The sequence below is a fragment of the Opisthocomus hoazin genome, chromosome 14 (assembly GCF_030867145.1).
Source record: "Opisthocomus hoazin isolate bOpiHoa1 chromosome 14, bOpiHoa1.hap1, whole genome shotgun sequence".
Lineage (NCBI taxonomy): Eukaryota > Metazoa > Chordata > Aves > Opisthocomiformes > Opisthocomidae > Opisthocomus > Opisthocomus hoazin.
The window spans coordinates 21,017,975-21,045,444 of NC_134427.1; the positions used below are offsets into that span (position 1 = coordinate 21,017,975).

The 27,470-nt window shown below is 42.5% G+C and overlaps 2 protein-coding genes across 4 annotated transcripts in view; both read left to right on the forward strand.

Moving 5' to 3' along the window:
- The first annotated feature begins 429 nt into the window (after positions 1-429).
- On the forward strand, positions 430-13,270 carry MAGT1 (magnesium transporter 1). 2 transcript variants are annotated; one of them, XM_075435474.1, is made up of 11 exons: positions 467-555; positions 1,188-1,376; positions 1,669-1,838; positions 2,596-2,713; positions 4,110-4,250; positions 4,752-4,892; positions 5,220-5,309; positions 7,764-7,827; positions 9,952-10,026; positions 10,469-10,559; positions 11,724-13,270. In XM_075435474.1, the coding sequence occupies exons 3-11, from the start codon at positions 1,669-1,671 to the stop codon at positions 11,737-11,739; spliced, it is 906 nt and encodes a 301-aa protein (XP_075291589.1). In that variant the 5' UTR covers positions 467-555; positions 1,188-1,376; the 3' UTR covers positions 11,740-13,270. The 2 variants fall into 2 exon arrangements, with proteins under 2 accessions (XP_075291590.1, XP_075291589.1); XM_075435475.1 differs by lacking the exon at positions 1,188-1,376 and having other exon boundaries at positions 430-555.
- A 4,941-nt stretch (positions 13,271-18,211) lies between these two features.
- The window catches only part of ATRX (ATRX chromatin remodeler), an 86,715-nt gene continuing 77,456 nt past the window's right edge, over positions 18,212-27,470 (forward strand). For both annotated transcript variants that reach the window (XM_075435910.1, XM_075435911.1), the window contains exon 1: positions 18,212-18,395. In XM_075435910.1, coding sequence (XP_075292025.1) covers positions 18,376-18,395 — 20 coding nt within the window. In that variant the 5' untranslated portion in view covers positions 18,212-18,375. The remainder of the gene's footprint in view (positions 18,396-27,470) is intronic.

Here is a 27,470-nt window from a genome sequence, read left to right on the forward strand (position 1 = left end):
TTCGGGGAGCCATCGATTAAAATTCCCAGCTGCTTTATTCTAGATCCCCTCTTTTCGTTTCTTGGGGGTCACGGATGTGAGCCTTGCCGCGGTGCCGCCCCACCCCTCCCCGGGACCCCGAGCACGCAGCGGTTCGCAGAGTTTAAAGAGCCGCAGGCGCTGAGGAAAGCCCAGGCGCATCCTCACGGTGAGGGGCTGCGGCCGCGGAGAACGAAGCCCCCTCACTCGCTGCTGCCATCTCCCGGGGGTCCCGTCCACCGCCCTGCTCCTCAGGGCTCCACCAATCGCACGGCTCCAGCTTGCCTCTCTCCTACGGGCCAGCGGCGGCCCGTGCTGGAGACGGGTTCAACGAATCGGAAGCCGGCGGCGAGCCGCGGGCTGGCTTCGCCGCCAATAGGAAGCTCCGTGGGCGGGGCCGCGCTGCCGGTGGGTCGGCGCCCGCCAATGGGCGGCCGGCAGTGGAGCGGGGCGGCCATGGCGGCGTTGCCGGTGCTGGCGCTGCTGTGGCTGCTGGCCTGGGGCGGGCCGCAGGCCGCGGGGCAGAAGCGGAAGGAGGTGAGGGAGCCCCGCCGGGCCGCGGGCAGGGCAGGGCCGCGGCGGATTCCCCTTGAGGCCCGACTGCGCCGGGGACGCTGAGGGCGGGCGAGGCCGCACCCCGGCTCCCCCGCGGGCCTCTCCTGCCCGAGGCTCGGCCGTCGTCGGCGGCACAGGCCGGGCTGTGAGGGGAAGGGCGCGCCGGGGGGCACAGTTCTGATTTTCCTTTTATTTGGGGTCGTGTTTAAGGGCAGTTGGTATAATAAGCGCGGTGAGAGCGCTGTCTGCCTCCTGCGCGGGCTCTGCGGAGGGCGGGCGGGCTCCGGGCTGCCCCCGGTTGTCACCAGAAGGGTGTCGGCTGTTTCCACGCGCTCGGCTCCGAGGGTTTGCAGAGACCCCTCTGTACGGGCCGGTGTCCGTTGTGAGCCAGAGAAGAGCAGTTCGTTACTGACCCTGAAGAATTTACCTGAAGAAAGGCGTCAGTAACGACTAGAGAGGTGGCGTAGGATAAATGTGACACCGGGGGGTTTGTCGCTGATCCCGTGCTTTTTTCTATAGCGTTACAGAATTGCTTGGCTCGTTTTTAGAGACGAGCTAAGGGTTGAGCGCTCCCCAGTTCTCCAGATACGGACGGAACCAAGTTTTTTTTCCAGCAACGCTGATAACTGGATGTCGAGCTCGCTTCCGCAGTGCTTCCGTCCCTGGTGCTGATTCCACTTACGCCCGGTTTTGAGATCTGAAGCAGAGCACGGTGCTTGGTATTGAACAAGTGCTGTGGAGTGGTTTGGGGCAGTTTGTGTGCCTGAAAGCAATCTTGCAATTAGCAACATGAGAAAGCACAGGTGAGCTGGCAGGCTTCAGCAGCATGTGTAGTGCGAAGTGCTTAAACGCAAAGTCCTTAAAGCATGTATAATACTAAGCATTTAAAGTAAACATGTAGCATTAACATGGTTTTCAAAAGGACCTGTGAATGCCTTGAAGAATCTTAATGAAGTATCACATCATGGGTCTGTGTTCTTATGGAATACAGTGCAGCCATTTGTTACATCAGATGTAAAAATCTTCAAGTTTCTGCTGTGAGACTAGGGGAAAAACCCCAAAGAACCAACAGTCTTTCTCTGACTTTATTTTCAGATGGTGTTATCAGAAAAAGTGAACCAGCTAATGGAGTGGGCTAGTAAAAGATCCGTTATTCGAATGAACGGAGACAAATTTCGACGCCTGGTCAAGGCACCACCCAGAAATTACTCGGTGATTGTGATGTTCACTGCTCTTCAGCCTCACAGACAGTGTGTTGTGTGCAAGTATGGGCTTAATTTAGTCCTAAATTAGAACTTGAAAGTCATGCTGGGTAGGAAATTAAGTTTAAGAATGGGATAAAACTTTCACGGACGTGGGGTGAATATACTAGGGCACATTATAGTAGGATTATCTTTGAAATTAAATATGTAGGAATTTATGTGTAATAAGTGTGTGAGAAAATAACATAGCCCTTAATTATTTATCTCCCTCCTAAGATAATCACTGCTTTGCAGAAAAAGTATTCACGCCAGTAGGCTTCTGGAGAAAGACAGAATGAAAACTCAACTTTCCTGGCACGAGCTGCTGAAGAAATGTTTGTGGAATTACTGCTGGCCGTGCAGTCTAAAAGTTGCTGTTAATATGTTGGTTAGCACTTAGCAACAGTTAGTTGAAATTAATTGGTTTCCCATCCTCTGACATGGAAAAGAGGGCACACCTAAACTCGTTTGCTGCTCTGTGGATTAGCAAATCGGGAGCTGCTGGGTTCTATTTCAAATTTCAATTGGAAAGTACCACTGCTTGTGTTCGTGGACTGGACAAAACTTGCCTTTCCATTTGAAAAAGCAGCGGAGCCAAATGCTTCACTTGATTTTTAAATGAATGTCTGACCTTAAACTTCATCATTAATGCTAGAAAATTAATGTAGAGGCGTGCGGTATGCGCCCATTAATGGGCTGGGTGACTGCAGCTCCCTCAGCTGTTCTGTAACTTGTGTTCTGGACAAACATGATACAGCATCTCACTTTGTGTGTTTTACAGGCAAGCTGATGAGGAATACCAGATTCTGGCAAACTCCTGGCGATACTCCAGTGCATTTACCAATAAGATTTTTTTTGCTATGGTAGATTTTGATGAAGGCTCAGATGTATTTCAGATGGTAATGTCTTTCTTTTTCTCTTCTAACGTGTTTTTTTTTTAACTCTGGATTTGGAGACAGAGGGCAAGAAGGTAAAGATGTATACGAAATTTAGTATTGCAATGATTAAAGAAATAATTGAAAAGTTGAAAGCTGCCAGTCTTGGAAGAAGTCAGGAGAAGAGCAGAGTGCAGCAGCATGTTGACAGTAATAGTAACAGAACTGACGAATCTGCAATTGGCACAAGGAGTCAGTTGGCCTCTCTGACTTTTTTCTGAGTTTGTCTCCTATAATAACTTAGAATGTAATTTGTAATGGAATTCTTCTATGGTCCATTTAGAGGCAGGATAGAAAGCACCAATATCGTTAGGAACAGCTATTACAATTTTTAGATGACTGGACAATGATAGATTAGGCTTTCAGTATGGGTTAACTTATTTCTTTTCAAGTACCCAGTCATTTTGCTCTACTATTAACATTATTGAACCAGATGTTTTAAAATATATGAGAACATTCTATGTGTGCTTACAATTGTAGATCACATTAATTGTTCATTATAGATTTGCAAATCTTAACTCTTTTTTTTTTTTGAGAGACTCATCTCTATTTAAAAGATACGCAATTTAGGCAATGATATTTTAGTAAATGGAAGCTTTTGGACTGGAGAACTGGAAAGGGACGTTTTTTTGTTATTCTTGTTAAATTTTCCCGGAGTGTTATGTCAAAAAATTGATTCATCAAGCTATGGCCTTTATAGGTTATTGTATATATTCCTGTTTTGCAGATTTCTCTACCAAAAGTAGTGTTTAGAGAAGAAACAAGGTCAAAAAACTGAAATGCTGTGGGAAAAACAGTGTTAGGAAAAGATAGAACTGCGTTTTGTAAACAACTACTTTTATCTGCCTATTATAATCTCCCCTTAACTGGTCTGCATCTTTTCAATCAGTAGCTATGGATCTGAGTACTACCACAGAAACGTCAGTCACTTTAGAAAGTATGCTCAATTGTGTTTAAAATACCCAAGCAAAACAAAACCCAGAAAAAACCGCCCAAAAAACCAATCAGCCTACTCTGAAGTAACAACTTTTTTTCTAAGACATCCACAACAGCTGGTGACAGAGCTTAAAAAAAATTGTTGCTCAATACTAAAAGGAGAAAACAGCATGGAACGCAAAAGGGAAACTGCAGGAGTATATTGATTACTCTTATGAAATGCAAGCTACTGTGTGCTGTCTTTTTTTTTTTTTTTTTTAAGTCACTGTCAATGAAATCTGTCTATGGAATAGTTACTTTTTCTGACTGATTTAGTGACGATGTTGCAAGATACAAATGGAATAGAATTGTGTTACAGAATAGAGTTGTGTTACTAAATGGACCTTTCAAGGTGCTGTATCTTCTCTGAATTTTCTAAATACAGCTAAACATGAATTCTGCTCCAACCTTCATTAACTTTCCTGCCAAAGGGAAGCCTAAACGGGGTGACACATACGAACTTCAGGTGCGCGGCTTTGCAGCTGAACAGCTTGCTCGTTGGGTGGCCGACAGAACTGATGTCAATGTAAGTGTGTACAGGCTCCCCCCATCACCGCCTCTGCGGCACTCCCTCACTGTGCAATTCCAGCTATGAAATACGTCAGCTGTGTTCTGTGGCTAACAGTCTGCTCTCAGATACCCTAAATCGTTCTTGTCTACAAAATCTAGTTTGGGCACATGACTACGTCTTTTAGTTTACTTACGTTCAGTGTTCTAATATTTTGTGTAATTCTGTATTTGATAAGATGGTAAAACTCATCTCCTTCCTCTCCCTCTTCTGTTCTCGTCCAAGAACAACAATCTTTAAATTATTAGGTAGGGTAAAGGTGCATAAAACTGAAGTTGCAGTAACAGGGGAAGAAGCATTACTTGCTTCCCAAGTCAGATTTATTGAATGGAAAACTTGTGTGTGTGTGTGTTGATATTTTTTTTTTCCACTCTAATGTTTTGTAGGTTTTGTTAGCAGGATTGCAGGTACAGCGTATAATCCCACTGAGGGAAAATAATTTAAATATCCTGTTTTTAGATTCGTGTGATAAGGCCACCAAACTATGCTGGACCGTTGATGTTAGGACTGCTGCTGGCTGTCATCGGAGGCCTTGTATATTTGCGTGGAAGCAATCTGGATTTTCTGTATAACAAAACTGGCTGGGCATTTGCTGCTTTGGTGGGTAATTATAACACTCGTCTGCCTGTTGTCATGAGTTTTGTAGCAATTCAGGTCTTTAAAAGCTTTTGTATCGAAAGGTGCTTAAACCTGGTAGAGTAAAATGAGGTACATGTGGTTTTACTTTTTGGTAGTCTGATAATATAATTTGATCTCGGTCTTTTCAGCTCAGTTAGTGCTTGATTAGATGCCTTTTATATAGATAAAAGGTAGGACAATGCCTGGTCTAAGATTGTATTCCAAACCAGTATGTATTTGTATGAAATTAAAAGAAAATAGGTAAAATATAAATTAAAAAGTCCTTAGTGTTTCGTCTTTCGTTTTCAGTGTTTTGTATTAGCAATGACATCAGGCCAGATGTGGAACCACATTAGAGGTCCGCCCTATGCTCACAAGAATCCCCACACAGGGCAAGTGGTAAGTCTTTGCTTTCTCTGCTGCATTTCTGTTGTGTTTCTACAGAATAAGGCTGATACTGAGAGGCAAGTCAGAGTGCAGACTGTATTCTTGGCGTCACTCTTTGCAAGTCTGTGAGGCTAACCTCTCCTGCAGCGAGCAAGGCACACTAGAGAGCTGTTGATTAGTTCAGAGGATCTGTCTTCTCTTAAAACATGCCTGTAAAAGAGGGGATTTGCTCTGTGCGAAACAGAAGGAGCGTTAGAGCTCCAGTCAAGATTTAGATTTTCTTCCAATTAGCTTTATCCTCTTCTTGGCTCAAATAGAAGAAACTCTGTTTGCAAACTTGTACTTTAGTACTTAGAAATCATAAAATACTGATCTTAATCCAAAACAAAGTGCTCTGTTGTGTAACTGCTGTGTGATAATTTTACCTGGAATTCCATTTTGATAGGAAGGTCGTTCCTACAGTCTTTTGTTCAAGGATTCATTAATTCTGCAAGAATGGTGGCATTAGTCCTGTGATGTTCTAAGAGTAAGGACAGATGTTGCTTAAGGTTTTTTTAGGTGTTTGCTTGCTGTGCTCAGCAATAAGCTTTTAAGAGATAGAATAAAAAAAATGTGATTCTTAATCAGATGACAATTATTGAGATTAATTTACTGTCTAGCGTCATGTTCATTATCTCATTAGAAACTTCTCAAAGTGCTTCCCATGCAATAAGGCATTAGCCAGCAGTCATACGGGTGGTACCCTGCTGGAAATGGGACATGCTGGTTCCAAAGCATTGCCTTGGAGTTTAATTTTGTCGTGTTAATACCTAGAGAGTTCAAGGTCTCTGTGTGTGCGGAAACTTTGATTATTCTAGTAATAGCAGAAAGCTAAGAAGGTACTAAACCAATGCTCTAGGGCAAAGAGGATAGCATACAGAGTAACCAAGACTACTTGTTAACAAGTTATTTGGCTGAGGTGGTGCCCCCTTGCTTCAGAACCTAAGGTAAGTGTTTCTTTCATCCTCAGTGTTGTTCCCCATCTCTCTAAGATGTGAAACTAAAAAAAAGGATGTATTTTGGAGGAAGCATAATGACAGTGCTTTTTTTGTTTAGGTTCTGAGGGTAGATTCTTTTAAATTACCTGATCTCTCTTCCATGTCTCTGACCTCCTATGTGTCTTTTAACCATTCCTATTTGTTTTCATGTTTTCTTTTTAGCATTTATTTACCTGTGATGGTTGCTTTCCTCTGTCTTGTATGTATATTGTATCTCCAGTGGTGAAGAGACGTGATAGTTCTAAATTGTTAACAGCTAAATAAAGGTGTTTATGTTGAGTCTTTACATGCTAAACAGTCCTATTGCTGAGCCTGGCAATTTCATGTTTAATCTGGTCTTTATAGCTCATACACCTGTCTAACGACTTCCATATAAAAACATCTTTCTTCCAAATTCTTGAGGTAAATTAATGCCTAGTGACCTTAGACTTACAAAATTTCATTCCTGAGAAAAACAAGTTTTAACATCACTTGAAATACACTGCTCTGTACATAATACAGGAGATACACTGTAAAAGTAATCGTAATGTATTGAGAGCGTTGCATCTCTTCAGGTGCTTACACATCGCGTATTGGCTTTTCTCCTGTATCTTGGAAGCCAGTTAATTTGGTGAAGTGTCCTTTCATGCCCGATTAGGTGTGTCAAGTCTTCTGTATTCTTTCATAAAAAGCGGATTTGCTTATCAAACTTTTTTTTTCTACTTAGATATAGCATCACAACCATAGTGATGCAGAGTTTCCCACAAAGGTTCTAAAATTATATTCTTTCATAAATTTCAAATTTTCTGTTAACCAGTTGGTTAGTAAACCGTTAATGTGAATGAAACTGAGCCAACTTACTGAGTGGAAATTCTCAAATGTTTTCTTGAAAATGCTTCCTTTTGTTTCTTCTGTTTACATAATTCCTAACCCTTTTTGAGACTGAAAAATAAAGCTTCAGTGGTATTGGTAGTGATGTTCCTTTGCCTGCTGTGCCATGAAAAAGGTGTCAAATGCTTGGTTCTGGAGCCAAGTGAGTAGGGTTCACATGCAGATTGAAGAGACTGTCCCAAAGCTGCAAAGCAACGTACATAACCCAAGAATTCAAGTCAGGGAATGGACCAGACTTGGATCGCAGTGGGTGCAGGAGGTGTTTTGCCCTGCTGAACAGGGGATGTGGACCTTGAAGGCTGTAGCTCGCTTGCACTCACCATAATCTGAGTGGTACTTTGGGCTGATTTTGCATGTTAATAGAAGAAGGGTTTTTGATGCTGACACAGCTGCCCCCAGAAATCAGTAATCAACAAATGAAGTTAGTTGTGCTCCAACTGCTGTTCTGTCTCCTGAAAGAGACAGTGCAAAACCCAGTTCCAAGCTCTATAGCTGTTGTTAATCATGCCAAAGTTGACTCCAGTCTTTTCTAAATTCAATTACCCTTTGTTTCTTGCAGAACTATATCCATGGAAGCAGCCAAGCCCAATTCGTGGCAGAAACACACATTGTTCTTCTGTTTAGTATCCTTCCTACTGAGAAGTGTGTGGTTGGTGGTGATTTTTCTGTTAGCTTATGCTGCTGCCTTTTCTATGAGAGTACTTTGTCAAGGCTCGTAACTGTCGCCTGCTACTGATGCAGAAGCTGGTAGAGCCTTTCTGTGTTGACAACCGTGCTTTTCCCACGCCAGTGATCTTTAAGTTGAATGGAAATATGTTTACTGCTTTCTCACCACCGTCTTCCTTGCTTAACGACTGAACTGAATACAATGTTAAAGATGGGAATTTTTGTGGAATCAGAAGATTCTTCAGGATAGTCCTTGTTTCTCTATGCGTGTCGCGTATCTTTTCAATCTCACTTTGCTCTTGCTTTGGTGTTGAATTCCTTGCTCTGTCACTGATCTTCTTTTATTTCTTCGCCTACCTTCTTTACTTTTAATCTTGCCCCTCGTTCATGCTAACGATTCAAAATTTTTCCATGCCAGTATTGTGCCATCAAGAAAGGCAAGCGGAATCTTGCACGTTGAGAGCTTTTGCCTTTCTCATTTGTATAAAAATGTTTCTTTGGAGTCACTCCACTGGATGTTCTTTTCTTCTGTTCCCACATGTTACGTGTGTGATCCATGATCTGTAACTTTAGTAATCTCTGACTCAAGCTTTTCTTTCTTGTCTTGTCACCTGCATCAGCCTGAGCATTCTTTTGTCTTTTATTCAGGATTTTTAATTTTATTTAGTATTATCTTTTTTCTTGCAGCTTCACAGTCCCAAATTGTTTACATTTTATAGCACACTACTGCACAGAATAGCAGACTTCCTACAAGCACATCATTTCAGAACTTCATTCAAAGTACCTGTCCTCTTCACTGCTTGACAATGATTAACAAGTCTCTTCTGTTGCAACAGCAGTGTTCTTTAACAGAGTGACTTCTACTCATTTCTCCCTTTTTTCTTGCTTTATCTATTCAAAATCCGTATTTCAGCAAGCGATGCATTGGGTGTTTTGTAATAAAATAATACGAAGTAAGCAATCAATGTTTAAATATGCTGGTTTTAAAAGAACTTTGCTCTCTTCCTGTGTATTCGTTATCAAAGATTATTTTTTAACTTCAAACATCCATTTGGAGGGGGACTTCTGATCTTTTTGTAATTATTACTTCTGATGCACTCAGTCAAGTTCAACCGAAAACCTTTTTGTTTTGATGTTTGTGTTATTGCTGTCGATCACATGGATCCATCCCATGGACTCAATTTACTGGTCACTGGAGACATTTAAAATGGTAGAAGCTGGCAAGGTTCCTGTAGGTTGAAGTCACTTTTCTCTTTTGCTGAAGGTAGACTGAAGATTTCAATCTGAAATGGAAAGATTTCTTAATGGTCCCATTGCAGTCAATGAGAAGTGTTTCTCATTTCAGGAGGAGGATTGGGACTGAACGTCTATGGTGAAATGGAATGAAATCTTTGGGAACTCTGTCTCATGTTCCACTGGATCCGCTATTTTGCTTTGCTAGGATTCAGTTCTTTGCAAATGACAGGCCTTTTTAGTTGTCCATGCTTCCTTAATTTTACAAGCTTTAATTTTTTTTTAATTGAAGAATTAGAAAAGACTGAAATATTGCTATCTGAAAGATAGCCTGTTAGGTGCAATATTGCATGCATTTCATTTATTCTGTTAGCTCAGTAAAAGATAGAAGTTGAATTCCTTTTGGGATTTTTCTAGTGGAGTGAAACAGTAGTAGGAGTGCACCGAGCTCTCTGGGAAGGAATGCTGTTTCATTACAAGCTGAGACAATAAATGCATGTTTTTAATTTGTCAAGGCCTACTATACCTTCCAGCTTAAAACAGAAGTTTTGTATTTATCTTCTCTTAGAACTTAATGTTATGAATGCCTCTCAGTTGCTGAACTGATGAGATTAGGAATGAGTGTATTATGTTGAGTCTCAGTGGTCAGGCATTGGACCAGGCTGCCCAGGGAGGTGGTGGAGTCCCCATCCCTGGAGGTGTTTAAAAAACATGTAGATGTGGCACTTCAGGACATGGTTTAGCAGGCGTGGTGTTGGGTGGATGGTTGGACTCAATGATCTTAGAGGTCTTTTCCTACCTATGATTCTTTTGTATTTTGTCGATTTAGCCTTAAACAGCGTTCACAGATGGTGGTGTTACTTTAGGAATGGTACTCCTCCATGAAGCTGCTACTTCTGACATGGATGTGGGGAAAAGAAAAAGTAAGTACTGATAGTTTTCTCTCTAAGAGAAAGCATATGCAGTAAAGATTTTTGATATGCTGTTTAATAGAAATGCTTTTGCACTGTGGGTTTTTGTGCGCTTCCCACCTCTAAGCTGAAGTGAATCGTTTGTTTTTTTGGCAGCACTTGGAGTTGCTTAGCAAACTGCAAGATAAAGCCCTTTTGGGAGATAGGGAGATATAAAGATGCTTTGCAGCATTTTGCTAGTCAGAGGGAGAAGGGACTTACTTTCTCTTAAAGCAGCAGTATAAAATTGAAGACAAGTGGTGTCAATTTGTTTAGTTCTTCTCAGTGACTCGAATAGAAGTCTCATCTGACCAAATCTGTAAATGTTACAGAATGCTATTGAAAACCCCAGTCGCTGTAGTCTTTTTGGAGACAGCTGTCACATTACCAGAATCTGACTCTGCATCTCTTGCAGTTATGTGTATTGCTGGTATTGGCTTGGTGGTGTTGTTCTTCAGCTGGTTGCTGTCGGTCTTTAGATCTAAATACCACGGCTACCCATACAGGTACGTCTCTCTTGCTGCTTCTGTCATTGTTTTGCTGTGCATTGCAATACACCTACAACAACACCATAGACTTTTTTGAAGGAAGTGGGTAAACTTAAATGAGGACTTGAAGATTGAGAGCAATACTAGAAGTTTGGTTTTTTTCATCCGGACTGTATACTTACAAATGAATCTGCTCCTGCTGACTGTTATTTCCTTGTCTGGTAATATTCATACGAACCAGAATGGAGAAATAGGCAAAGGGTCTATTTTCTGAAATCTAATTTGGTGGGAAATACTCTTGTAAAAACGCTCCATTTGCTTCTCAAAGGGTGGTAATATTGGTTAATACAATAACCAGAAATAACAGTGCTTAGTGGATATCACGATTTTTCAGTATGGCCAAAGGAAAGACTGTGGTACTTTCGTTTTCATGCTATTGCATATTATGTAATATTTCTATTTTCATAGTGATATCTCAGCCAACTTACACTGAAACAAGTGCCTCTTTTTTTTACTACTTCTCTTCTATGTTCATACATCTTGATTATTAATCTGTATTTGTGAGAACGAGGAGGATGGCTGATGCTTTAAAGCTGCATATGTTTTGGGCTTGCTTCTGTAGAGTCTAGCACTATGAATTGACTGCTTAATATATATGTATATGATTGATACAGATGTCTGTTTTTACTAGGCTTTATGCATTTTGAAGGAATGAGTAAGTGTTAAGGGAGCAGCTTCTGACCATCTCGGCTTCTGCAAAGAGTTTAATTTGTCTAGAAGGCTAATCCCATAGGCCAATATTACTCCCTTTCTATGAGAAGTCACTTTTTATGTAAAAATAGCTAAACAGTAAAATTTGTTATTTCATAAAGACTTTTCTCAAGACCAGAAAAGAGCTGAACTTATTCCCTGCTTAATAATTGGTCAGTTTTTATCCTGGTCTGTGCAGTGGTCTTATGTACTTCTGCTAACTTTGTTGTAGGCCAGATGTGGTTGTCTTGGCTTTTGAGTTACTAGAAGACTTCCTTTTAAGCGACTTCTCCGCAGCTACTTACGTTGTGGTTGCATCAGGCCCAGTTTCTCATTCTGATTTTCTCGGCATGTGTGAAAGCTAAGTAGAATGTTGCACACCTTTTGTTTCTCAAAACAGTAATAAGAGTGTTTCTTATTTTGTTCCTGCAGTTTCCTAATGAGTTAAAGGACTCCAGAATCTGTAACATCAGAAAGGTGGCGACTCTGAATTTGTGTATAATGGAATGGAACAGCTAAATATGTATGGTTCGTGCTACCTCTCTTTACACTGAATGAGATAGTTAAACACTGAACCAAAGACAACTTGTAGTGCCTTAAATATAACAAGCAGTTTGCTCTGGAGGACACAGAGTATTAAGATGCAATCTCTCTTTTCATAAGCTTTACATCTTCTGAAACAACTCTACTTCTAGTGAAATTCAAAACATAATGCTTAGAACTACATTTCCATAGACCAAAACATAATGCTTAGAACTACATTTCCATAGACTAACTAGAAACAGTACTTTAGATTCAATTGGATAATCTGTTTTCCATATGTTTCTTTTTCCCTCAAATATTTATCACTTTATTTCCCGTTTGCACATAGCAGGTGACAATAGCTTCTCTGCCATGCCTTTTCATGGTTGAGAAAACTTCATGTACTGCGAAATCTTTTCCTTCAGTCTGTGTGCAACACTTGGAGCATACTCCTGATTCCAGTGTGGAATGTGCATATCTAGAGCTGTATCTCAATTTTTGAGAAGAGTACCTAAGTGCTGTGTGATGCAAGAGGTTGTTTCACAGGTGAAGGGAGAACTTTCAATGGTAGAACAGAGTTACTCATTCAGTTATTCATTAAAAACTTTCTTTGCCAAATGCTGAGCTGCAACATTGAAGTTGTAAATGTTGGCTCAGAGCCAAAAAAATTATACTGACTGAGACTCTTGCTCTCAAAAATACAACCCCAAACTAGAAAGGTAACTGGCTATCTAGCATGAGTTCAAGGTTGCTAACTGGCTTTCGAGTTAGAGCCCTGACAAATCAACAGGTATCAGATTTTTTGTCACTATGTAAGTTCTTGCATTTTCCATTTATTTTCCCCAAGTTTTTATCCTTGGGGAGGATATGGGAGTGAGCAAAGATACCTAATCCCAGGATAAATGCTGTTACCCCAGGAAAGATTTGTTAGCCTTACAATTGAATGCATGTGCTTTTTTGCGCTCTCCTTTCGTTCTCTCATCTCACAAAGATACTTTGCCTTAAGGATTCTTGAGTGGAAGACGCTGTGCCTCAGCCCAAGCTGTCGTGTAGTTCAGCACCTGTACTACAGGAAATCTTTGCAGCCTGGTTCAGTAATACTTCCTTCCGTAGGCTGTGGTGGCCGTGGAGGTTACTAGTCAGAGCAAAATAGGATGAGACTTTTGTCTCCTGCTTCTGTCTCTCCCCTGTCTCAAGGGGTTACCGATTCCAGATGCTTTAGATTGATGCTCGGAAGGGACTATATTATTCAAAGTAGAATGTTATTCTTATGCAATTTTGCTAAATTAACACACATCTCAAGTGCCTTAACTTCACTAATTTAGTTGTTTGATGTTTCAACTTGTTGAGACGCATTTTTCTATGCCATACAGAATGACAAGCCTTAGTGGAATGGATAAATTGTGTGCCTGACTGGATTTTGGACAAGTTTCAATAAATTTTTTTAGTCTGATCCATGCTCCTGTGTCTTTTGAACTTTAACATAAACCAAAAGAAACAAACCTTGTTTCCTCCACTGTTGGTTCAATGTGTTAATAAAAATGTCTGTGTATAGTAAATAACCTGAGAATGGCTGAGTAGACTGGATCAGTAGCATGTATGTGTTTATGTGGGGAAATTACAGACCAAAATGTCAATACTAGAGATCTTCTCAGGTAGCCAACTAATAGCATAAAGAGTGCATGGTTTTCACTTGTCTTTCACAGCTGTCCTGAGGTGAAAAATCTGGGCTTCCTGGAGTCCTAGACAGATCAATTAATAGAGTTTCTGGAGGTGGAATCTAGTTGGCACTACAGATTTGCCTGGAACAACTCTGGACTGCTGTACCTGTTGCTTATTTTCCTGCGCTGTTGGTACAATCCTTCCAATAAACTTTTAGGTTGGTTCTACTTCAGTCATCAGCAGTGCAGGTGAAAGTGGCTTACAATCTCATTCGAAAGAAGTAATGTTTTTTCCTTAAACTTTCAGACTTGTTTCTCATTTTTCTGACATGGTGTGTATTCTGTCCTTCCAAAAAGCATCTAATCCTTTATTGACTAACTTTAAACAATTGCACATCACGCTGGTGGATGGTGGAGACGTGTTGGCCGGCCACTTAGGGTGGTATAGATGTTGAGAGTTTTGGATTTTCTATGCTGACATATGAAATGAAAATAATGCTTACTTTTTGCAACAGCTTTTCTGCTCTCTAGGCTGGAACTAAAGTGCGTGGAGAAGGGCACAGTTGGATAGCGGAACAGAAGACTGAGTACTTGCAAGGACCTGCAGCAGATTTAGAGAGGGTGCAGTTCTAGAAGGGTTTGACTTGTGCAGCAGTTGAGAGGTAATGGCCAGCTATAATTGGTACCCAAAGTGATTCTTTGGGACAGTTGCCACGTGCATCTCGGTAACTAGTCAGTACAATGCCAGTCTGGACCAGTAGAACAAAGGTGGAAGAGGCGATACATCCAAGAACTGGTATGCTAAACCGGGGAGTTTGAGGAGGCCATCGCCATTAGAGAGTGAGTCATCAAACAGCTCAGAAGTACCACAAAAGCTCACCATTAGAGAACACCTACTATAATACAAGGGGGAAATGGTATGTTCTGTACCTGAAAATGGACTCTGTGGTTTTGTTAATGCGGCTGGCCTCAAAGATTGCGGCTTTTTCTGCTTTTGAGAAGGGGCTGTGATGTGTTTAAAAAAATACTTTGGAATAATAGCTAGAAATAATTTAGGGAGCTCTCTGAGCTAAGCCCAAGGCGAGACAGTAAATCTAATTGGATTATTTTAGGTAATGGTTTGTGCTATCTACAACTTACTGGAAGCTTCTGTCTTCAAACCGTTCTAGTGTTCGGCACAGAACATGCGGCTTGATGGTGATGCCCAGTAGTCATTCCTGCAGTTAAGCCTTCAACAGAGATGCTTCGTAAGCACATGCTCTTCGGGGGCAGAGCGGCTCAGCCCTCCAACGAGATGGAAAATGTGCTCAGCTCTGCATCTGCTGTGCGTGGCTTCATTCTTGTTTAAATAACCGTAATTAATCCCATGGTTGGTGATGCCCGTGTGGCTGAGTGTCCGTATGCAATCACGTGATGAAGACAGATGTTCAGACATGAGGGTAAGAACAAGTTAGACCTTTTGGCAGGCAGTGGGGTAGCCATCAGTGTCTGGGGAATGTGATGAGATGATGGCTGCCTAGAGGCAGAGAGAAAAATGTAGATGCTTTATGGTCTACTGGACATCTAAGGAAATGTACAGCATAGCTGATTCTGAGCCTTGTTACAAAAAAGTGTAAAAGTAAGCATAACAATGATTTTTTTTTTTTATTCCTAGTCTATATTCCTGACAAATCAAAGTAGAAGTTTTAGAAGTACTGAAGAAAGTCAGTTGCTTAATTTTCTAAACATTTGGAACATCCAGAGAAAATCAGATGCCTGAATCGCTTGTGCTTGTTAGGATATGCTGTCCATGACATCGGATCATGCTAGATCGTGGCATCTTGTAGCCAGACTTTGTCGGGAGAAAAGAATGGTCTGTAGTGTTCCTTTATGATTTACCAGCAATGGTTTCTGATAGCGTGTTTTAAAAATGATCCAGTCTATAACAGAAAATCACGCTGAAAACAGATTTTTTTTCAGGAGTTAAAATTTCAGAGTGCTTTCATCTGCTGTGAGAAATTAATTGTCACAAAGGACTTGGAAAAGTACTGGCACTTTGTTTCTATATTGGACTTCAACGTTTACTGTTTTCTCATGCTGAAAAGATTTAATTATCAAATGCAAAGCACTACTCAACTGATTCCACAACAACATTTTGAACTTTATTATGGGGGACAGAATAACAGCAAAACAAAGAACAAACCCAGGCTCTTGAGTAAGCAGTCATCTGTTTTCAGTTTTTATTGTGTTTTTTGTCTGATGAATAGAGCATAAGTTCCATTGCACCTAATCTATTCCATTTAAAAGCTCAGATTTTGCTCATTTCTATAAAATGAATTTAAGCATAGTGGTTTATTGTTCTGGATTAATTCTGCTACTTTTGTCACAGATAATAAGCTGAAAAAGATGTATATGAAGTTTGTGTTTCTAGGTCAGGAGCACATAAAGTTATTAAAATATTCTCTTGTCAATTGATAACTATACATGTCTTTCAGCCATTTTTTCTTAAAAGTAGGCTAATATCTACTTAAGAAAACTAATTACTATCATCACAAAAAAAAAAAAATCAGTCTGCAGTGGCCCTTGGTTTGTCCTGCAAACTAAGCTCTGAATCCTCCTTCTCCCAGGCGTATTGGAGCAGCCAGCGGTGTCTTAGTAGAGCGCTGGGGAAAGGGGTCCTTCGTGCGGGGGAAACTTAACTGTAGGTGTATTCGATGTGCAGAGCGTTTCTCTGCAGATACACATGGCATCTGTCCGTGCACAGATCTCGGTGTGCTTCTACAATCTGGTTTTTGACAAGCTCATGGTAGTGTCAGGCTCTGTCTTCTGCAGTAATGGTTTGGAGACGGAAACATTTCCATTTTTCCTTAATCTTGACCTTTTCTCCCAGTAGGATTTCTTTTTCACATGCAACTTACAAGTTGTGAATTGGAGGCAATTAAATTTGTTTTTGTGAACTGCTTTCAAATGCCTTCTTCCATCTCCCAAGGAAATAGTAACAGAAAAAAATATTATAAAGTAAAAGTAATAAATGTCTGTCCTTACTCTAAATCGGTACCATATTAGTCTATAAAGCAGACTAAATACCTTGGGGAGGAAAAGAAATGTTTTGTGCTCTTATTTTAACTACACAATTGGAATACAGATGCAAACCTAAGAATAGGTAAGGCTTCTGGTTGAATTCATCTGTCTGGTGGCAAAAAAATAGAATGGCTTTTTTGCAATTCTTTTAAATGGAATTTGTAGCAGTTAGTTAAAACAGATTTGTTTTTTTCCTTCTAAAATGTAGCTAGAAGGCAGGTGATGCTTTGGTCTTTCCAAACTGTAGCATTGACCATGAGATAGCATTTGTTAAAAAAGCTGTTATTAAATCTGCTGTTTGGTATTGCTGAAGTACAAGATGCAGTTTTTGGGTAAAATGTTAAATTCTAAAGCAAATTGTGTTTAGACCAGTTTGTTGAATTTTCCTGGGATGTGTAAGCTCGTATGTGCTGAAGTGTGAAAATGCTATTTATTATCATTGCCTTTTAGAATGAAGTAGGTATGAAGGAGTAGTTGTACTTAAGATGACAAGGCTTTCACTTATGGTTTTTTCTGTGTATTTTGCACATTGCATTACAAAACCAGGCGAGTTGGTAGATTTATTTTTTTTTAGTTTCTGCAGAAAAATATATTTTGAAAACTGCTTATCTTGATAACAAGTGAATAATACTTGTCACCTGTTTCACATTCTATGCGGTGCTGGACTTGGTTTTGGTGGTCTGTTCTGTTTTGGTCATGCAGGGAGATGGACATTTAAATGAAATGAATGAAAAATGAGTGGAGTTTGGGTAGTCTTCTCCCGAAAGCGTGTAACGCCTTTCGCTCTGGACAGGGACGTGTTCCAATCCACTTCTTTTCATACAGATTTTAACGTCTGACAGGAATGTAGAAGCTGCGAGTGCAAGCAGGGAAAATTACCTTGGCGTACTTACGTGAAGCTGCCAATGATGTGTTTCCTTAGCTAAAGATTTAAAAAAAAAACAACCCCAAAAAACAGAAAGTTCAAGCAAAGCCGGGTGCGAGTGAAGCTGTAGTTAGCAGTGTGACTTGGGTGCTGTTCAACACGTTCAACCTTGATAATTCTCAGTGTTGCTCACGCTATTCATACCTTGCTGTCTTTTTATTCTGTGCTTGGAAGCTGTCTCCTCCAGCGCTGGCTGCTGGGCTCGCGCCCTGCCCTGCTCCGAGTTCAGCAGTGGGTCCCCGCAGGCTTCGGGTCGCTCTGGTGCTGTGAGCAGGGTTCGGCCGGCTCCACGGTGTTCCTCCTCGCGTGGCTGATGCATTTAAACGCCCTCACTCACCTGATGATGTTGAACCCAGGCTGCAGAGCTGCTCAAAGCCGCACTCCTCCGACGATGAAGCGAGTGGCTGGGGACGGGGTGAGCCCCGACCCTCACGACCCTCGCTTCTCGCCGCCAGCTCTGTCCCCTGGCCGCCATTGTGGCCCCTCAGCATCCTGCCCACCTGCCACGGGGGCCGAGGCCATCGAGGCGCCCTCAGCCTGGAGCCCCCTGCCGGACGAAGTCGCCACTACACTTTGTTTTGAAATGATGTCATGGGACTCGGCGCGTGACGTCAGGCCCCCGCCGGTGACGCAACCCTCCCTCCAGCCAATCGGAGCCGGCGAGGTTGGGACGGTGACGTGAGCGACCCTAGCAACAGGCTCCGTCGGAGCCGCCCAATGAGAAAATAGCTGGGGGCGGCAGGGAGCCAATGGGAAGCGGCGAAGGAGGAAGGCGGCAGGAGGCAGGTCTCCCTCAGCCTCCCTCCGATAAGATGGCGGCGGAGCTTGCGATGGTGGCAATAACGGCTTTGTCTCCTTTCAGCGCCTGAGCCCGGTGCCGGGCCGGCCGGCTGGACCGAGCAGCGGCGGCGGAGACATGACCGCAGAGCCCGTGAGGTACGGCCCGGGGCCCGCCCCCGCCGCTCACCGCGGAGAGCGGCGGCCGCTGCTCGGCGGGCGGCCTCCGCGGCTGCACCGCCCGGCCCGCGGCCTGGGTGGGGCGGGGACGGGCCCGGCGCTGGCGGAGGTCGGGCAGGAGGCGGGATGGCGGCGGGAGGCCGGGTAGGCAGCGCGCTGGGAGGGGACGGCGGCGGAGGTGGCTCGCCTCGGCTCCTCTCGGGTAGCGCTGGGGTGGGCCACGGCTGTCCCGGCCCGGCGGGAAGGCCCGGCGGGGCGGGGCCGCCATCGCCCCCCGCCATCGGCCGCCGTGCCCCCGGCGCCTTCCGCTCGTCCGCCCCCGCCCCACGTGTTGGCGCTGTAGTAAAGCCCTTCCTACCCCGCGGAGCCCCCGCCGGGGACCTGTTCTCCCGCTTGCTCACAAACCTCTCCCTCCGCCCCGGAGGAGCTGGCTCCTGCCGCCGTAGGTGTTACCGACGGCTCCCGTTTCGCTGCGTGAAGTCAGCGAGCTGACAGAACCCCAGCTAAAGTCGGTGGTAAGGAAGGCGCCATGTTAAACTAAATAAACAGTTGGCTGCGTGCGCTTTCGGTCTCCGGAGGGGTCTGACGAGCGCAGGCCGTCACCCACAAATGCTCCGCGTGCCTGGGGCGCTGCACAAGCAGTGAAGTGCTGTCGCTTCGCCCTGGCAAACGTTGCACCTAGCTGCGAGATCAGACAGTGCTGAGAAAGGGAGGCATCAGGCCGTCTGAACTACGGGGCCTTGGATAAAGTTATTTGTGTCGTCGTGTTTGTGTATCTCCACCACCCAGTTTTACACTTGCTTTCAGTAGTTCGTAATTACTGTTTGGTTTCAGCCAGAGGTTAAAGGGATGGTGTTGCGTATTGTGTGATTTTAAAGCTTTTCTGAGGAAGTAATGCTTATGTAATCTACTTTTAACAAAACAATTTTAAAAATATATTCATCGTTATTGACGTTGATCGTATGCTGGATGTAAGTCACGAGTATTGCAAATACACGTTACTTGGTGCATGACTTCCCAGCAGTGAGCAGTTTCTTCTGTGTATGTTTTCTTCCTATTTTGTAGGATAAGGGTTCTCCGTCTCTTCCCCCCTTCTCTTCCTCACTCCTGCTTTCTCCCCTCTGAGTTCTTAAAGTGCTTTGACAGCTTAAACCACTTTTGTGGTTGGATCAATTATTTTGTGTGTAGACTGAAAGACTAATTAAAGGGCTTTCTCCTTTTTCTTCCCTGATCATCAAGGGTAGAGTTGGATTTCTGTATGGCAAAAAGATCTGGCTTATTCATATTTATTGACTGCTTTATGGTCATAACTAGTATTACATATTCTGAAAAATGCTCTTCCATTTGGACCACATTGCTTTTGATTTTGCGATGACAGTTGTATTTTGTTCCCTGTTTTCCCATATTCTGCTCTGTCTTGTTTTGAACCACTTGTTCCTGGTCTACATTGTGAAGGTTTTGTACTTAACCCTTTCCATATTCTTATGTTGTCGTTTGTGCAACAGTTAGTGTTACTGCTAAGGGACTCTTTTAGTTGGTGCTTCAGTGGGAGAGGATACAGAAGCTCATGCATTTTTCATGCAATTTTTCAGATTACCTGCAGACAGAAAGGTTTATTGGATTATTTCAGATTATTTGTAATCTTAATGATTGAAAAGTAGGTACGAAATAGATTTGAGATTGTATGTGGTCTTTGGGTTGGAGCTGTCCCACGTAATAAGCAGGCCCTGTGACAAACTACTTTTAAGTAGATGGATGTAAATTTTTTTTTTTTTGGTGCTCCACACTTTTCTTCTGTTCGTGAGCTCAGTTCTCATTCAGTCTAAATGGTTTTTATAATTCTCCTCCCATATAGAGCTCATGTTGAACAGTTTGTTTTTATTTTGCAAGAACAGTTTCATGCCAGGAGCGAGGAATGATTTTGTAGGGTGACCACGGTTTCAGGGTGTCCTGGTTTTGGCTGGGATAAAGTTAATTTTCTTCCTAGGTGCTGCTGTGTTTTGGATTTAGTAGGAGAAGAATGCCAGTAACGCACTGATGTTTTTAGTTGTTGCTAAGAAATTGAGGACCTTTTTTCATCTTCTCATGTTCAGCTGCTGAGCAGGTGAGCAGGAGCTCGGAGGGAGCACAGCCAGGGAGCCAGCCCAGGTGGGCCAGCGGAAATATTCTGTACCTTAGGCGTAATGCTTGGTAGATACGTGGGTGTTGGCTGGGGGAGGTGGGAATCCGTGAGTCCCGCAAGTTCTGAGTTCTGTGATTGCTGCTCGGGGACAAGCTGCACAATCGTTCTCAGGTAGTGAGAAAAATTGTATTGCGTATCGCTGGTTTTGCATATTCTTCATTATTATTTATTATTATTTCTTCCTTTGTTGTCTTATTAAGCTGTCTTGATCTCAACCCACGAGTTTTGCTTTTTCTCCGTTCCCCGCCCCATCCCGCTGCAGGGAGGAGGAGTGAGCGAGTGGCTGCATGGTCCTGGTTGCCGATGAGTGGCTGTTTGGTGCTTGGCTGCCAGGTTGAACCACGACATAGGGCTGGTCATAAGCTGATGATCACGTTGCATGGGCTTCTCCTTATTTTTGTTCTCAATTGAAGTTGCACTTAAAATTAGAGTTGGAAAAAATGAGAGGGAGAGAATGAGAGGGAAGAGAAAAATACACACATTTTCTCTTTCTCTTTTTTTGTTCCTATTTCCCACAAGTCCTGTTGGCCTGGAAGCTGCCTGCATTTCTGTCGATCTGCACAGTCGCCCTGCGCATTCATTTCACCTTCTGCTATCTGCAGTTTTACTCACTTGAGTTGTGTACAGAAATAAAGCTAGGAGGTTGTTGTCAGAATTCTTTGGAAGATATACAAACAATAGAATTTGGATGGAAAATCCTTTCCCAGCACTTCTGGAAGTTAGACTTAACGGTGTTTAAAAGTCTGAAAAAATCCATCGGTACTGGTCTGCTGGCTATGAAGTTACTTTTCTTGTAAGGAATACTTCTATTGAATATTAAGAACCTAGGAGTCTCCCATGTCCAGGATGAGAAGTTTGGAATGCTGAAAAACGTGATGAAGACTGGAGTAACTTGCTAAGAAACTTTTTTTTTAAAAAAAAAACCAACAAAAACAAACAAACAAAAAAACCCCCTGCCTCTGTGAATGTTTATAGAGGTTATTCTACAACTTTTGCCCAAAAAACATGGTTTTTTTTTTTACAAGTGTCGTAGGGACCTAACCTGTTCCTACCAATGAGTTGATACATTGTACAAAATAAGCACAACAATAGAAAAAGAAGACAAGTTTTGAATCTTCCTCACTTGAGCCATCTGATAGTCAATGTAGTGATACTAGATTTTTTGAGTTGGCAAAAAACACTTTGCAGTGATTTTTTTACGATTCAGACTTTTCAACCTTCAGTATGATACTTTGGTAACTTGGTCTTAACATTTTTGTTAAGTTTTCCGCATTGCTGAATCACTTGAATTTCTTTGAGAGATATTGTAAGGGCTGTTCGAGGGATGTTATTTAATGCCACAGTAATCTAATTGGAAATAAGTCAATAGCAATCTTCTGTATTCTCTGAAGGTATGGTCTAAGTTAGCTGTCATTCGCACAGTCGTGGAATGTGCATTTCCCCCAAGAAGAGGAGAACTTTTGGCTGGCTGTTGTCTGCTGTGCCAGGTGTGCCCCAGAGCCGGTGTGTTTGCACTACTCTAATGAAATTCTCTAAGCGAGGAGCTTACTGCCGTGACTTCGTTATTTCTGTTTTAGTACAATGCTATCTCTGTTAGGATTTTATAAACTTTGTGTCCGGGTCTCTGTAGGGCTTAACTAAAGGTATCTTCATTTTCTATGAAATAATTTGGTGTGACAAAGGGGTGTACAGCATATATTCTGTAGTAGGATGGCCATAACTTTGTGGAAACTTGAACTTCCTGGTTCCGTTATGGAAGAGCGCTTGCACTGTCTGGCTGAAGGGAGGAAAAGTTAGTGCTTTTTATGTGGATATACCTCGCCAAAAGAAAATATAAAAAACAATACTAAAACATGCTGTGTTCACCATAAAAACAAATGCCTGCAGTCTTTGACAAAGTATGTTTTTAGATTGGATCACTAGATGTGTCTCTTCTAAACAGGAAAGCCTAAGGATACTGCTGAACCTCCAGAAATCACATTTTGTATCACTGGACCTCAGCTTGTGCCTGCAGGTGATCTGGAAATGTGAATCAGTTCACGGGTAGGTTGGTGTCAAGTTGTTCAACTGGTGAGTCAGGAGGAGAAAGAAGAAACGGTAGAAATTCAGTGGCAAATATAATGGAAGGTTTTATATTAACTTTAGAAGATGGTAGGTAACGTGCCCTGATACACTAGGGGAAGAGTATAAAGCTTTTGTAATTTGTTCTAACATCTAGCCACCAGGCAGTTGTCATTCGAGATGGATGATGGATTGATTGATGTTGATTTTTTTTTTTCTTCTTCTTTAAAAGAGGAGTAAGACCGTGAAAAAATTAAGAACTTGATTGCACACGTTGCTGACCAGTGTCAACTTTAGGGCTATTTAGGCCGCTTGTTTGCAAGTCTCAAAAGCTGCACAGTTGTAGAAATTTCTGTCTTAGTAGATCCATAGGTTCGACTCTAGAGGCCTTGTCAGGCAAGTACATCTGTTGTTTAAAGCAAAACAAACAAAAATTAGGCAATAAATTCAGGACTCACAGTGAGGCAAACTGGGATGACTTTTATCTTGTAAAATAAAAACCTATGCTTCAGATGGACTACAGCCCTTAAAACCCGTAGCAAACATGGTTGGGAATATCTGGAAGACTTGAAGGGACACGCTTTAATTCTTGGAGTTTGTAATGAATAATATCTCGTTGAGAATCTATGATAAACTCCAGGAAGCAGAAGGGGAGACAGTTTTAGAGTTAGAAGATGATAATGGTATTGGATGTGGAGCCCTTCTTTCCCTTTAAACAAACCATGTTTATGCTTTTTAAACACAACTTTCTGTTTTACAGGTTTTGTATGCTAGTTTGAGCTTTCTTTCCTGAATTAATATAATAAGGTATTCAGTTTGCCATGATTTTTGTGTCATAAAGGTGAAAATACTGCAGTCAGTTGTTTGCATCTTACAGATTATTTTGCGATTGAAGATACAGACTTCTGTGTGGCAGTTAAGCCAACCAAAATTAGATTGTCTTAACTTGTGTGGGTTTTTTTTTTTTTTTTTTTCTTATTTTAAACTCCCGTTGAAGGAACAGGTTAAAAAACAAAGGATTTTTCACTTTTTAGTGAAACATAGTGACTCTCGGCCAGATACTGGTAGGGTTGTTTGAATACCATCTCGGCAAAAAGAAATTGTGTAATCTTCCTTGAACAGAGTAAAGGGTCTCTTAGTGACTTTGAACCATTGCTTTTTCATTCCCCTTGTGTGTCTGGAGGAATATAATTCTGTTTACTTGTCTGAACCTGTTGTGCTGTACTTAAGCTCCAAAGTTACTTCATCCACATCACTGAGTGTCTTCAAGTGTGCTAGGTATCACTTGATTAAGCCCCTGTGGGTTTAAAGTCAGTTCTAAACAAAGTGAAAGAGGGAGTCTGTGTTAACAAAGTCTGAAGCATAGTATCTCCAAGTCTGATGGAGTGCTAGATGCCTGCACCTCTTTTCAGTTAGAGCTTCATTATTCGGGTATTTTCTGGCTCTATCGGATTTAGTAAGTTTAATGTGGTACAATTCTGTCTAAACACAAGAGAACTTTTTACTGTGAGAATGGTCAAACACTGGAGCAGGTCACCCAGAGATGTTGTTGGAGCCTTCAGCTGTGGAGGCACTCAGAACCTGGCTGGACGCATTTCTGGGTGACCTCCTGTAGCTGCCTCTGCTTGTGCTGGGGGGTTGGACTGAGCGATCTCCAGACATCTCTTCCAACCTAAATGAGTCTGTGATTCTCGGTGTCATTTAGCTGACAACTCTAGTTTTGCAGCTGCGTGATAGTTCAAGCTCACATAGCATTTTGCTTCCTCCCCAGCTCAGACTGTCATCACCTCTGCTTGTGGACACATTCTTGCCACTGAGCAGTGAGCTGGTTAGGGAAATTACCTAAATTCAGTAGAAGAAATGGCTGCTTTTAATATGGATCAGCTTCTGTGGACTGGTCAAAACAAACAGTTGTGCTGAAGCTAGGAGAAAGGAGAGAACTGAGAGTATGGGTGGCATCAGGTGCGTGTGCGTGTCGCGGCATGGGAGTTTGTGTCCTTTGGCAGTAGAGCTGATTCATGCCAACTGGAACAGGCAGTGTGAATCCTAATTGTAAAGGCTCACTTGTTTTCCCGTAATTGGTAGATCAGTATAAATACGTTTCAAAGATATTAATCCGATCTAGGCTATACGATATCATGTTGCTTTGCCCTTGGAAAACCATTGTTGAGTTAAAAAACAACCGCTGGGATAGAAGTGCTCTGTTTCCCCGCCTTTATAAAAGCATGTTCTTTTACCTGTTCAACTGATACAATGGCAGGCTGACTTTATTTTCTGGTTAGGTATTTTTTCTGATAGAAGTAGGCTTCTTGGGATATTGCAGGTGTGCTCATGCCTTTTCTGATTAGGGATAAGAAAAAACCTAACTTCTGTGGTGGGTTTTATCATCTTTCAGTCCTTCCAACAGTCTTAGGCTATTTCATTCATGTGTGTTCAGCCATGATATTGACACATTTTGTATGAAACAGCTATGTAGGCTCTGCCCTTGTATCTGAAATCTTCAAACTGGGGTAAGTCTAACACTTTTCCTCATCAGGAAAAACTTTTATGAATATTTGCAGGTGACAGAATACTGGCCTGATTACATCAAGGCTTAGGTAGTATGAAAGGAAATTACACTTTTTTGAGAGGGAGGAAGGATGCCTAGTACCAGTTTTGAAATTGTATGTTTAATTAAATTACATCAATTTCAGCATTATTTACTATAAAACAATAATTTTAAAACATGAGCGTGTTTGTAACACGTTAGACATAGAAATGCTTTCCAGTCCCCTGCAGAACTTTGGGTGCATCCGTGTTAGCATCTGAATTAAGAAGAGCATTTTTGAAAGAAGTCTCCAGACTGTCCTTGCTTATTCAGTTTTGTTGATAATGCAAGGAGGGCTTGGAGTGCGCAAACTGGCTGCCTTCTGGGTGGAACTGAGCTGAAAGATATGCATCAGCATTCTGCGCTCCAGCTGCTGGTGCTTCTTCAGTCTGCAGAACCAGACTGCACCTAGTTTGAATTACTGAAATGTATGTAGCACGGAGATTGGGTGATCAGCACCAAACCTTCCTGTGTTCCAATGTAGGCGTAGTCTTTTTCTTTCCCTTCCTCTTCCCATTGTCTTAAAATGTTCAGACTTTTGCTGTGGGTTGTTGGATTTCTGTCATTCACATAGGGATACAGTCTGAAGCAGAGGATGGTAGCCTGCAGACCAGCAGTTTAAAAGCACATCTGGTTTTATTTTTCTTTCATTTTTTTTCCTAAGGATTGTTTAATTTTGTCTGTATAATCCTTGTTCTGCAGTTATTTCCTTTGAACTTCAAAAGTGAAATTGATGGAGACTTAACTTGAAGCAACTGTAAAGAAGAATGCAAAAAACTTGTGCCTTTGAGCAGGGGGAGATCACTCACCAAGTATTGTTATGGGCAAAACAGACTTGACTCGGGGAATTAATGTAATTTACTACCAATCAAATCAGAGTAGGGTAATGAGAAATAAACCCAAATCTTAAAACACCTTCCCCCCACCCCTCCCTTCTTCCTGGGCTCAACTGCACTCCTGTTGTCTCTACCTCTTCCCCCTGAGCAGCGCAGGGGGATGGGGAATGGGGGCTGTGGTCAGTTCATCACACATCTCTGCCACTTCTTCCTTCTCACGCTCTAGCCCTGCTCCAGCGCAGGCTCCCCACAGGGTTGCAGCCTCCTTCGGGCATCCCCCTGCTCTGGCGTGGGGTCCTCCCTGGGCTGTGGATGGGGATCTGCTCCCCCGTGGGCCTCCGTGGCTGCAGGGACAGCCTGCCTCACCGTGGTCTGCTCCACGGGCTGCAGGGAACCTCTGCTCCGGCGCCTGGAGCACCTCCTGCCCTCCTCCTGCACTGACCTTGGGCTCTGCAGAGTTGTTTCTCTCACATCTTCTCGCTGGCCTCTCCCAGCTGCTGTTGTGCGGCAGGTTTTTTTTGTTCCCTTCTTAGATCTGTTATCCCAGCAGCGCTACCACTGTCGCTGATGGGCTTGGCCTTGGCCAGTGGCAGATCTGTCTTGGAGCCAGCTGGCATTGGCTCCATCAGACACGAGGGAAGCTTCTGGCAGCTTCTCATAGCAGCCATCCTTGCAGCCCCCTGCTACCAAAACCTGGCCACGCAAACCTTAGTACAGGTGAGCACGTAGAAGGGGAATAGCAGTCAACAGCCAGGTTGCATTATGTCTAGATTAGGACACCACCTGTCCCTTCATTTTCTTGTTATGTATTCTATTGAATTGTAGCATCGTTTAGCCTGATGCGTGATTTGCCTACCAGGTACTTTTTTTTTATCCTAATAAGGGCCAGGCATTCACTGCTTAAGATTACAGCACTTGCTCTGAATTTAGGCACGAAATAGTATTCTTGTAAGATAGTTTCCCAAGGTCACAAATCAGGTTCATGGCCAAACCAATAATAGTAGGACACCTTTCCTTTCATTGCTGTTTTAATTAGGCTAAACAGTGTTGAAATAGCTCTATACTGGTGGTGAAGCCCTTTGCTTAAAACATGCAAGCCTGAAAACACTAGTGAAGAGTGTAAGGACTGTTGCTAGATGGTAGAGGGAGACTGCTTGCTTCACTTAGTGCTTCAGAGATGGTTCTAAATTTTTAGGCTCCTATGTCGTTTAGAAAAATACACACTTTATAGGTTGAGATCAATTTAATAGTGGATGGGTCTATTAATATATTACAAAGAACAAAGATTTTGCAGTAAAAGCTTTAAGAAGGATTATGGGTACTATAGTCTACTGTAAATGCAGTACATAAAATAGCTTTTGTACAAAACCAGGTAGAGCGTTGCCCTA

What these genes read in the sequence shown, in the direction of transcription:
- MAGT1 (XM_075435475.1), top strand. Translation starts at nt 445, where the DNA reads ATGGGCGGCCGGCAGTGGAGCGGGGCGGCCATGGCGGCGTTGCCGGTG. An exon ending in AGACAGTGTGTTGTGTGCAA is followed by an intron (nt 1,839 to 2,595) that starts GTATGGGCTTAA and finishes TGTGTTTTACAG; the next exon opens with GCAAGCTGATGAGGAATACC. An exon ending in GGATGTGGGGAAAAGAAAAA is followed by an intron (nt 10,027 to 10,468) that starts GTAAGTACTGAT and finishes CATCTCTTGCAG; the next exon opens with TTATGTGTATTGCTGGTATT.